General features: G+C 45.5%; 1 protein-coding gene across 4 annotated transcripts in view; it reads left to right on the forward strand.

The window, feature by feature from the left end:
• Positions 1-1,135: 1,135 nt before the first annotated feature.
• COL11A1 (collagen type XI alpha 1 chain) overlaps positions 1,136-12,901 on the forward strand; it is a 163,086-nt gene continuing 151,320 nt past the window's right edge. For all 4 annotated transcript variants that reach the window (XM_037153048.2, XM_037153051.2, XM_037153049.2 and 1 more), the window contains exon 1: positions 1,136-1,265. In XM_037153048.2, coding sequence (XP_037008943.2) covers positions 1,160-1,265 — 106 coding nt within the window. In that variant the 5' untranslated portion in view covers positions 1,136-1,159. The remainder of the gene's footprint in view (positions 1,266-12,901) is intronic.

Here is a 12,901-nt window from a genome sequence, read left to right on the forward strand (position 1 = left end):
GAAAATTAAATTGCCCACCGCCTTCAGGTCAGCTCCATGCATTTTTCTCTCTCCTCCTGCCCCGGAGTCCAGTTCCTGCAGAATTGAGACCTTGAGGACCACAGCCCGTACGTTTCAGATCCTAAAGCAGAGCTTCCCTGTAAGGTCACCAGGGTCAACCTTTTGAGTCCCTCTAGCTCACCTTTATCCCTTTCTTCTAATTGCCGGTTAAAAAAAAAAGCAACAGTTTTCCGAGTACGCAGAGCCGCGAGTACGCCCGTTCCCGGTCGGCTGTAGGCTGCAGATTTTTGCCCAGGGATAAGGTTACGGCAGCCAGCCCCGGACTCCAGCGGTGCGGCGGATCCGACGCCGCGCCCCTGCCCCCCACCCGCCGCGCCGACGGCCGAGCGGCGAGCAGACGGTGCAAGCAGACAAGTAGCTGTTTTTACTGAATACAGAAGCTCCTTGAAAGCTCTGCGGGCTCCGGGGCTCTCCAGCCATTCCTTTCATTCCCAAAGTGCAGGAGCCAAGCACGCGCCCCCCTGACTCCCTCCCACCCCTTCTCGGGGGCTCGGGCCGGGGCGGAGGGAGGCGGGCAGGGGGCGGCGGGGGGCTGGTCGGTGGGCCGGGCCTGCCCGGAGTCGCGGTCCTGGGGCCGGGCCAGCGCGGGGCGGGCTCGGGCCGCGCGCGAGGCGTGTGATTGGGTCGGACCCGCGGCCGGCTTGTCAGTTTCGCGCGGGGCCGGGGGGAGGGGGGCGCGCGCGGGGCGTGGGCGGGGGAGGGGGCTGCCCGGGGCCTCTCGTCCGGCCCACTGACGGCATGAAGCCTTTAGGGGCACGCAGTCCTCTCCGATTTTTGTTGGAAGCCCCTCATCCGCCCTCAGTCTGAACGCAGGGCCCCGCGGAGGACGGATCGAGGGTCCCGGCCGGCGGCGGGGCCGAGCGCCAGGGAGAGGAGGGGGCGAGAGACAGGAAGGAAGCACGCCATCCAATCTGAAAGAAAAAAAAGCCCTTTATTTTTTTTTCTTTTTTTCTTTTTTCTTTTTTTTTTTTGCTCCCCGCTCCCTCCCCAATGGCTGTGTAGCAAACATCCCCGACGCTACTACCTCGGCCGGGACGAAGTCGGGGTGCCGTCGCGATCTCGTGGGTAGAGCGCCCAGACGCGAGTGCGGGGCTCGGAGATGGAGCGGTGGTCCTTCAGGTGGAAGACGAAACGGTGGCTCTGGGATCTCACCGTAACAACCCTCGCGCTCACTTTCCTCTTCCAGCCCCGAGAGGTCAGAGGAGGTAAGGAGACAGGGGCTTGGGGAGGTGGGCGATGGCTGTCGGTCTGGCTCATTCTGCGCCCCTCCCCCTGGAGGCCCCCCTCCCCGCCTCCAAAAAAAAATTTTCTCCTAAATAAAATCCAGATTGCAGCTGCCACCAGGTTGGAAGTACAGACCGGAGAGAGAGCTCCATGTAGGCGGGACGGTAATGGGAGAAGAGGTAGCAGGGAAAAAAGGTCCGCCAGGCACACAGCCTGCTGAAATGCCCCTCGCCGCTTTGCAGCGTCTTTGAAAAGAGGAAAAATATTACCTCGAACACAAGGGCACTTGTAAAGAGCTTTTGTTACGGGATGGAACACATCTTCTGGTTTCTCCAGATTCTAGCCAATGGAAATATCTTTCTAGGGGTGAACTGAGCCGAAAATATAGAGAAAGGGTATAAAATGAACCTTGATAAAGTTCTTTGTCTGGAATAAAGTGAGAAAGGGGCTGTTTTACTTTTTAGGGATATGAGAAAGCAAAGAGGGGGTGAATCTAGAAGACTGAGAACACTTTGTGTGTGTTTGTGGCATTTTGATGAGATTTTAAGTGGGGAAGAAATTGGCAGGTTATAAGGAATGGGGTTGAAGACCTGGGGAACGCTTTTCCCCGAATTTCAGCCCCCTCCCCTCCACGATGACCCCCCCCCTTCCCTTCTTGCAGGTTGGACGTGCAGTTCTCATGGATAGTGGTGAAACCGGCCAAGCAAATGGGCTGGGGGAGGAGGGATAGGGGAGGGGGCGAGAGCTGGGGCGGGAGGAGAGAGGTAAGGGAAAGTTCCTACGTGGCACCAGCAAATAGTCGAGGAGCAGACCTGTCGGGAAGACGGCAGCCCTGTCAGTACCCAAGGAGGGAGAGCCACTTCCCTCCGCCCTGCGTCTCCTCCCGCCCCTACCCCGCCCTTTCCCTCCCAGGCGTGTGGCTGGAGCGGTCCGTTAGGTGCCGCAGACGCGGCTGGCGGTGGAGCGCCTTTGGAGAGCAGGGAGCCCCAGCCGCGGGGAGTAGAAAAGCCAGCTTTGTTCAAAGGGCAAGGCGCAGAAGGAGGGTGGCGAGGATTGGCTGAGGGCGAAAGAAAGTGTCAAGCCCAAATGCGCAGGCTTTAGCGGAAACCTGAGTCTGGCCCCGGTGGGTGCCAAGATCGGCGTTCTCCCTAGTGGGAGCTGGCGCTCCCGGGGGCCGGGCTCTTGGAAACCAGGTCTGTGTGCCTGCCCCGCGCGCTGGCCTTCACCTGGAGCAGGAGCAGGCCGCGCGGGCTGGCTCCTTCCTCCCTGCGACCCTCCAGGGTCGGACCAGGCGGTCCGAGCCCCGGGAGGACTGTTTGAACTTTGACGAAGTTATGCCAGTTATGTGGATTTCTTCGTTTCTACCTTTCCAAGGATCAAGAGTAGAGTCTGTGAAAGTGGAATCCATCCAAAGTTTGCTTTCTACCTTGAGTACCTGGGTCACCGGCGGGATTGCTCCTTCTGCCCGTCGCTCTGCCCTCTGCTGGTTCTGTGTGTTATTTGGAATCCAAGCATCTGCCTAGCAAGAGCCTCTCGGCGGAGGAAGAGATACACATACGATTTCTTCTTCTGCGTGTCACAACATATGTGGACACGAGTCTCCTAAAGTCAGCTATGTATTCAAAAATAGAGACACTCAGACTGTCTTCAGCGAAGGTGAAATGCCAACTCAAGAGGCACCAATTGTAACATTCAGGGTTAGAGATTGGTTTCTTTTCCGTAAAGTTCTAAGGATTTCAGACCGAGGAAGTTTCTACCCCTGTAGTGGAGAGTTTTCTCTCTCCAATCTGCTTACGTACCTGAGCCACTTTTAAACAAACATCCCTGTACCGCGGTGCATAAGTGATGGAGAAAGAAGCTTTCCTGTTATTATAAAGCCAAGTGTTGTGAGAAATAGCCAAGCGTGATGATCGTATGTGGTTTCTGTTTGTCCTTTCTGGTGAAATGTCTTGAAGGCTTTATGGTTGTTTAGATGGTCGTACTGCAAAATTTGGTATGCGTTCAACCAAGTTGGCAGGCGTTGTTTGCATAGTGGGAAGCGAGATACTGACTTAGACCTACTTGTAGGCATTCTTGTCAGTTAATAAACATCCCAAAGGATGGAATTGTCTATTAATGCTTAACAGGAGACACTGGCCTGAATCGTCACACGATGGGAAAATAAACCAGTGTCCGCACTCATACTAGTCCTTACACTTGCAATTGAAAAAACAATGAATGAGATTTCACTCTAGTTTCTAAGTAAAGGTCTTATACACTAGAACTGTACTATAGTGTATTGATTTCACTGGGGCACAGCAGTGTGATCTGGTTGCTAAACCCAAAGATGATTTAAAACAGCCTGTTTTATTCTAAAATATGTATTTCTGGGATTAAAAATATTAAAGCCTTACAGAGTTACGAGTTTATAATACATTAGACTCTGAAGGCAGTGGAGTTAGTTAGGGTCCTGAATCGTCTAACCCAACAGGGGAAAGTTGTTGGATGAATGGGTTTAAAGAAAATTTATGGCTGGACACAGTCCTTATTTTGCTTTGCAAGTCTGAACCCTGTAACTTGACAATCTTTAACAAACTTATTAAAAATTTTTAGCATTTATTGGGATTTAATATAAACGGGTTTTATAATATATGCATTTACATTAGCTTCAATATTTTGGTCTGTGGTTAACATAAATGCATATCTCAGAAACTGATGAATTTCTCTGTCAATTAGTCCACTACTTATTACAGAAAGAACCAGAGATTTACCTGGTCTTTGTAATGACTACACCACAGTTGTGTGAAGATACGTGGTTTCAAAGTTTTTAAAATGAGTTAAGGCATCACGAAGTGCTGAGAAAAACAACATCTAATTGAATCCTTTTTACTAATTAAAGTGGTGTTCAATCCTTGGTGGTTAAGCCAACACTATTCTTGCAAAACGTTGGTTAATTTTATGAGAAGTTTTCAGGGCTTGTCAGCAGTTGGTGGTGAGCCCTGCTGGGTGTTGTTCTGAGTGCCCGGGACCAGCAGGTGAAATGGCGCTGGTCTCCAGAGTCCGAGCTAATCCGGCTCCGCACGGGGGTCAAGTTCGTCCGTGCGGTTACTTAACAGACATCAGTTAAAAGATTAGATGCACTTCTGATAATAAATGCGGTGTCCGCTATGATTATTGGTATTGTCTTTCCATTTGTTTTTCAAATGAAAATGGACCAAGTCTGGAATAGAGAAACAATAAAGACAAATAGGTATTTCATCCAAAGCATCTTCCTGCATGTCATATGCAAATAATCTCAGTTTAGGTTATATATATATATATATATATCACTTTCTTTAAATTGTTTATAAGTTTACTGATATTTTAAAGTGATGATTCACTTCATAATTAATACTTAACAGAGTCTATTTTATAAAAATTGCTTTCTAAGTAGTATTCTCATCATTGTAGACAAAAGATTGTTAAATAAGAAATGTATATATTCAGTACAATTGCTCACAACGTATTTATTTATTCTTTTTAGGTTCTTCTTAGGTTCTGTGTTTGCCTCACTTTGTGACTAAATTAGAAGGAGCACATTATTCAAGTTAAGTTTTCCCCATAATGTCCTAAGGCAAACAGTGGACCCCCTTTTTAGATTTGTGGGTAGGCTTTCTGACCAAAGAAAAATCTAAGTAACCCCCTTTTTATTTCTAAAAAATTGTTTCTTTTGGGGGACAAATTTTTTTCACGCTGGTTAATTGGCCCAAGTGGACTCGTGTCAAGCTTGGGTGGGGGTGTCTGGAATAAAATGGCGAATTTTTCAAAGGAGGAAAAGGTGTCTAGATTTTTCAAGGGAATGCTAGACACAGAGGTTGTTATAGAAATTGCTTTCCCACATACGACCTTCTCACTTCACTAATGAGGAAACTAAGACCCAGAGAAGACCTGCAATAGCGATTAAAAGATCTTCGAAAAATAATGGTCTGAGCCTTGATGGGATGACCAGATATTACTTAAATGCATGTGCTGGAGTGATTGGTGAGCTGGGTTCCATGAAAAGGACTGATCTAGAGAAAGTTGGACAGGAAATCGGGTCTCAGAATGCATGTAAAAATCTTCAAGTTCCTAAGTTTGGAGAAAGGTAATTTTGGATTACTTGTATTGTTTTCAATACACTTTTAAAAATATTTTATTTATTTATTTTTAGAGAGGGGAAGGGAGGAGAAAGAGAGAGAGAGAGAAACATCAATGTGTGGTTGCCTCTCACATGGCCCCCACTGGGGACCTGGTTTGCAACCCAGGCATGTGCCCTGACTGGGAATCGAACCTATAACCCTTTGGTTTGCAGCCCACGCTCAATTCACTGAGCTATGCCAGCCAGGGCTTGCTTGTGTTGTTAATATACCTAATTATGTAATTCTGTAAGATTACCTACATCAGAATAGAAAGCGTAATAGTTTGTAAAATATTTTTGTATATATTCGTGGCTGGATTAAGAACGTAGGTATTTTTTAAAAAGATTTTATTTATTTGTTTTCAGAGAGAGGGAAAGGGGAGGGGAAAGAGAGGGAGAGAAACTCAATGTGTGGTTGCCTCTCATGAGCCCCCTACTGGGGACCAGGCCTGCAACCCAGGTGTGTGGTCTGACTGGGAATGGAACTGGGAACCCTCTGGTTTGCAGGCTGGCACTTAATCCACTGAGCTACACCAAGCAGGGCAGAACATAGACATTTTTTGTTTGTGTGTTTGTTTTATCTTCTCTAAAGCTGTTACTGGAAGAACTAGCACAACTCTGAATTTTTTAGAAGCTAAAAAAATTATATATTTTACATAGGGCCAATAATGTCAAATTTCTATGCTTTGCGTATTAATTTCAGATTGGTTTGATGATATATATTTCATATATAATTATACAGCTTTCATCGTTAAGTCAGATAATAAATTGATCATTACTTGACATGGGTTGTTTGTCTCATAGATCTTTTTTTAAACAAGTGGTCAACTTTGGGAAAAAAACAGGAGAGGGCTCATTAGTACACATTGTAATGAAAGTCTTTCTCCTGGATTGTCAAAACTTCTGAAACTGCATAAACCCCTGTTACCTTAGGAATGAATCAGCAGAAGCGTTGTTTAAAGGAAAGTACTCTTAGCGGTCTCCCATGATGCATGCTCTGAGAAACCCATAGTAGGGCAGTCTGAAGCTTCCCTCCGTACTGATGGAGAAGCAGTGACTGTCCTCAAGAAGGTGGAGTGAAAACTCATATTGACACTCATGATACATCTAATGAGTCATGGAAACAGAGGGTTTTATCAGTGCTGAGCCCATCCCATCATTTTATATCATCTTGAATGATTCTATCCAGGTGTGTAAAAGCCAGAATTCTCTTGTGTCCTAAGTGCACTTTTCTTTCTTCCCTACCTTTGGGGAAACGATTCAGGGCAGTTGGCATAATCATTAGGAATTCAAGGCACTGTGAAGTGGGACCCGAGAGCCGACCTGCATTTCTGCTTTTACTTGTCTACTTCCCTCCTTTCATTCTGGGCAAAGAAATGTGACCTGAGCTGGGAGTGCCGAGAGGAAACCCAACTTGGTTGTTGTTTTTTATTTGGACCATTGAAGCTTTGTTTCTTTGCAAAGGAGAGGTACGCACAGATGCTGTAAAATGTTGCAACGGTCCACATTCTCTCACTTAAGAGTCAACTTCAGCTGCAGTTTTCGGTGTAGCCTTCAGTATGCCTTTCCTATGTTTGGACTTTTTTTCTTCTAATCTCACAATTCAATTTACGACCTCAAGGGTTTTTTTCCCCATTTTAAACTGCCTTGCATGTTATAATATATTTATTTCTCTTTTCAAAATTGTAGGATGGTTTTATTTTTATAGGTGAACGTTTTTTTAAAAATGTCTACTCAGTCATGTTAGAATGCCACTGAATAAGACTAAGCTGGTCAAGAAGATGAAAGTCAATTTTAAAGTGATTTTGTGAGGAATATCTATTTATCGGTTACAGTCTTCGGCCTACTACTGACTTGGCTAGTGGGTCTTTAGACATTGGCTGATCACCAGACCTCCTGTTATCTGGTAAAATAAACTCTTTGCTTGCTGTGCATGGAATTAGAGACAGTGCTATTAATTTAGGAGAAAGAACTCAAAGAAAAGAAAGGTTATCGTATTTCAGAGTAAGAGACCAGCTTAAATACGACGGGACAATTGAGAACTAAAACAAACCTGTGTAAAAGTGCTTTAGCACAATCAACTTTTGCAATCCCCTCAAACCTTCTTTTTTTTTTCCTTAAAAAGCATTTCTTTCTTATTTTAACCAAATTTAATTGCTCCTGAATGGCCCTGTACTGTACAGGCAAATGAAGGTCCCTATTCATGGTACCTGAGCGCATAGAGTGTCGGAGAAGCTTCCTTCCTCTGTCTGACTGGTAAACTGACATCCGGGCTTAAAGGAGTGAACCTTAGACTGTAGGAGGCGTTTGGCTCTCCTTCCTCACTCAGATTTGCACAAATTCCCGAAAGGACGACTGCTAGAGAGAACAGTAGTTGCAATTCTTGACGAAGCTGATAAGACACTGGAGAGCACGTTTGCACTTGGCGCTCTTGGGTGGCTCTGCAGAGAGAGAGGAGTGGGGAGCCTTAGAGGGGCGCTTGCCCTGACTTCTCTCTCCAGACCGGAGTCTGATTCTGGAGCTCAGCCTACTTCCTGCTCTCCGGCCTCTCTTTGACTTTGGATGAGCCTTCAATGCGTTTCATTGGTCTTGAGGATCCCTGGATTGTCCAAATGGCTTAGCATGAATGAGTGTGCCCTGCAGAGTGGAATGGCCCTCTGTGTGTCCGGGGCTCACGATGGGCCATTTCCCACCTGTTCCAACCCCACTCACACTCACCTGCGTGTCAGCCACGTTTAACCACATGCCTCCATCCTCCACTATCTTGAACACACTATTCTCTGTCCCTGGGATACAGGTTACCTACTCCTTCCTCTGGCATCTGCCTTTTCATATGTAAAGACTGAGCTCCAGCTAAGATCTCACACCCAGTGCATGCTGCTCATTGGGCACCATATGGGTTCTCGTTTCATTCTGACAAATGCCTTGGAAGTAAGCTGATATTAAGATCTTCATTTTACCCATGAGAACGTTAACAGAGAAGTTGATGACTTTGCCTAAGGTCACACAGCTACAAGACCATAGATCCAGGATTTGAACCCACACAACCTCGCTTTTGATCGCTGTCCCTGGTGACTTTCTCGTGTGTTCTAAGGCTTCTCCACAGCCTCCTTGGCTTGTGATTATGGCATCCTGGGGTCTAATATTAATGCACATTAATACCATGCATGTTCACATGCAGCTACACCACAGTAAATACCACGCATTTGTGGGGATAACTGCAGTGCCACCCAGGAGATACATAAAGAGCTCCTGGCAAAGGGGATGTTCTAATTCAGTTAGCGCTTCAGCCTGCACTCAAGTTCAGGGGTAGATCACTGTCATCATTTATGGACCAATGATGGGGGAAACCCAAAGAGGGGTTGCTGGGGGCCAAGAGATGTCACTTGTTCCTTTGACTAAGTTATGGAGAAGTTGACAGCTGATTTGTGGGCATTCAGGGTTTAGATTGGGGTTGGCTTGGTTCCATTAAGTAACAAGGACTCTTGCAAATTGCCACCTGTTCCAATCAGGATCCAATGCAAAGAACAACAGGTCCCACTCCTCTTTGGGGGGTCGATGGGTAGGAGGAGCCTTATCACCTTCAGTCTGTAGGTGTCAGATCTGATGATCTAAAAGCTGTTTGGAATGTAATCTACTGGGAGAATGACACTGGAAGATTCATGGATTACAAAACAAAACAAAACACAGAAAACTCACGCCACATTATTGTTATTTTAAAAATCACTCATTTGTATGTTAGTCTCCCTCTAGGAGTTGCTGGGGGTTTCATGAATGTGGTTTGGTTTTATTTCTGTCCCCAGTGTCTACCGAGATGCCAGAATGGCCAGTCTTTGACATAGCCACTATTTAGATGAGTAATTATTTTCTTACTTTGCCCAGCAGACTGGCACAGGGTAAAAGCTGGTTAACTCGGGGTGGCGTGGGGCGACCCCTCCTCATGTCATGTCGTTAGCAGTGATAAGACCCCCATTCCCTTTGCTCTTCCTCATTCTCAGAAAGTGAATGAATTGGGGCTTCTCTGTAGCTTTCCTCATCTGGGAAACAGTTTTACACTTTCTCTCCAAAGATGCCTCTAAATATTTGAAGCTACTGATGGACTGTTTCCCTCTAAAACGTGGTAATCTGGTAGAGAAAAAGACCATGAGAAGTGGTGTGTTTGCTTTGACAGCAACATAAATCATCCTTTCACTTGTCTACCAGTGAACAAGAAAGTTTAATTTACAACTGATACCAATCTATAAAAGTAATAGTTGGGGAAATTTCTATCATCTATTCATTTTTAACCTTTATTTTCCATGCTGTTAGGGATCATCTGTTTTTGCTTAATAACTATTAGAAAGAGTAGCCTCTCTATACTTGCTGCTTTATAATTACATTAGCAAACATTCTTCATGTTAGAAACTAATCGGCATGTTATACATGTAATTCTGTTATGAAGCGCCATTTTTAAGGAGAGGGTGCATAAAGTTTCGAGTGCTTAATATGACTGATAGGTAATAGTTGTAGAATTGTTTGGGAAGAAAGTATGTATGTTTTGTATTCTATTTCTATCCATCACGACTTCAGTGACATCACAGTCACTGGCATGGGCATCTTCATCTGTTCTATGTAGTGGTGCCCCAAACACACAGAACAGACACCTGTCCCATAGCAAGCAAGTACATCTTTATTGTAAGCAGTGAAGGTGAGAGTTGCAGCTCTGATGAACGGCTCTTCAATAGCCTGATGACCTGAGTTGACATAGAAGATTATGTGCATCAGTTGTTGCCACTGTCTCCAGAGTATATGGAACCGATGTTTGCTGATGTTAGGGTGATTTCTTGCAAATATCAGCCTCTATTTTGCCTCCGAGCAAGTTGGGGTCTCTACCTAGAACACTCTCTCAATCTGCTTGTCATCGTTGTCTATTCAAGTAGTGTTTAGGTTTCATCTCTTCAGGAATACCTCTCTTCAACCATGAAGTCTCTGGTAGTTGACCTTGTATAACATCGTAAAGCACAAGGTACTTACTCCAAACTCAAGGACTTACCACAGAGCACTGTTGGTGCCGAAATGAAAGCAGGCGATGCCTCTTTTTCATCAGTAGAAGAAATTCTGGCATCTGGTGCCATTTGACAGACAGCCAGTAAATATTTGTGGAATGCATTAAGGAACTCGTTAGAAAGGAAATTTCACTAAAGTCAAAAAAGTAGAGGTAATCGGCCCTGGCTTGATATCACCATCATTTTTAGTCTATCCCTGTGGGTTTTGATTGAGGCGATTTTGTACGGAAGCCAAGTGGTGTCTTGCGAAGTTCCACAGGTCATTTTGATACACAGTCAAGAGTTTACGGGTCGTCTGTTACAGGAAATGAAAATACTCCAAACAGGGATGCGCCTAGCTTGTCTACCGAGGCACCGGGAGTCAAGTGAAAGGTTATTTATCTGCTGTGTGCAAATTATCCAATCAATAAATACCCTATCATCAAACAACCATGGCTCTGCAAAAACTGCTGGGGTAGATCAGCTGATTATGTTATAGATAACACTTTTGGGAAAAATCCTCTCCATAGTATAGAACAGAGTCAATGTCAACGAGTACTGCTCTTCTCAACATTAAAGTCAAATGGTTGTACTGAACATAGAATGTTAGTTTTATAAGAAACATTTCCATAGCTCTGGCCACTTAGAAATCAGAAATGTCATACTTTTCCTATAACACACTCTCAGGGTTGTGATATTATTTCTGCTTTCAACTTTCAGTTCATAGAAGTGTGCGTGACATGAGACAGTTGAGGACGGAGGCCATTCCATCACTGCGAAAATTAAATGCCTCCCCTCTGTGTTAGGTGCTGTGGCTACGAAGACAGCATGCCAGGCTGTTCTCATGGAGTGTGCGTGTTATTAGAGGGGTGGGAGGCTGGGGGAGTGGGCGGGGCCACAGAACGCAGGACCACGTGGATATAGTTTTCTGCATAGCATGGGATCCTGTGACTGATTAAAAAGTACAGGGGGACTGCTGAGTTGGCAGGGTGGGTGCGGACTTTGATATCTAACCATCCTGGGTGGTTCCGATTGATTACAACCACTGTGTCCCCTGAAAAATAGCCACGCTGCTCTTCCTGGAGCAGCCAACGCACTGACCCCAGTCACCTGGGGTTCTCAGTGATGATTGGTCCATTTAAGCCACACTTGATACACAGTTATGGCCGCACCATAGTCTTGAAAAACATATGAATGAACGATCGTCCTGTGTTGTAGGGGAGTATGTTACCCAAACGTGTGTACACACTGATAAGACGTGTATAAGGCAAAGAAGTAGCCTAACATTTTTACACCCTACAGTGTGATGGTTCTTGTTATAACCCCAATGATAGCGTGTTTTGAAACATAAATTGTAAAGGGTGATTTTTGTTTCTGAGGATTGATAGAGTGATCCAAGATCTCTATTGTGATTATTTGAGAGGACAAAACTATTTATTGCAAGCATTTCTAAGTCATAATGATTTCTTTCAGGGAAAGTTATACCAAAAAAAGTTTTCAAATAACCATGTCATTAAGTTAATTATGGCTTTAAATAACATCGGTAAGCTGTCCACTCTCACAGTTTTATTTCTACCCTGGATCTTTCCCCGGAACTTCAGACTCGTATACTCAACCATCTATTTAGGCATTTCTAGTGACATTTATGAAGTCATCTCAAAGTGAGCCTGTGAAAAACTACAGAACTTCCCTCCTCTCACCATCTTCCCCATCTCGGTCGATGGCATCATAATCAGTCATGATGTTCAAGTTCGACTGAAAAAAACCCACCGGGAGTCAGCTGAGACTCCTTTTCTCTCATACCCCAGATCCAAGCTGTCGGCAACTGCTGTGGGTGCTCTGTCTTCAGAACGCACCCACGATCTGAGTCAGTAATGCATCGCTCACCTGCATCCCTCCTAGATGCAGGGATGCTCAGTAATGCAGGGATGCTCACCTGCATCCCTCCTGGCCTGCATCCCTCCTAGATGACGAAGTCTGACTCGGAGAAGACTGGAGTTGCTTCCTGTCCCCTCCGTGGTTCCAATTCAGGGCTGTACCAGTCTGCTCTCCGCTCAGAGCCATAGTGGTCTGGAAAATCAGGTGGTTCATGTTACTCCTAGGCCCGCAGCTTCCAGGGGCTCCCATCTCACCTGGGAGAAAATCCCAAGCCCCTGAACCCACAGAACCTGGGCAATCGGCCTTCAACCTGCTCTCGCCCTTGTTTCTCTGACCCCAATACCTGTTTCATTTCCTTTGCCAGAGACATGTTTGCCTCCTTGTATTTCCTGCAACACCTGGGCCCACTCCCACCTCAGGTTCTTCGCAGTTGCCATTCCCTTCACTTAGAATGTCTTTCTGTAAAAAGAGCAAGCTAGGCATTTCTGGACAATGCCTTTCTAGACCGCTCAAACATCATATTCCTGTGGAAGCCTTAACTGTCTTTCCTATTTGTTATGGACTCCTCCACTATGCTTTC

This window comes from Artibeus jamaicensis, unplaced genomic scaffold (assembly GCF_021234435.1).
Source record: "Artibeus jamaicensis isolate MK-2021 breed Jamaican fruit bat unplaced genomic scaffold, CSHL_Jam_final scaffold_1689, whole genome shotgun sequence".
Classification (NCBI taxonomy): Eukaryota; Metazoa; Chordata; class Mammalia; order Chiroptera; family Phyllostomidae; genus Artibeus; species Artibeus jamaicensis.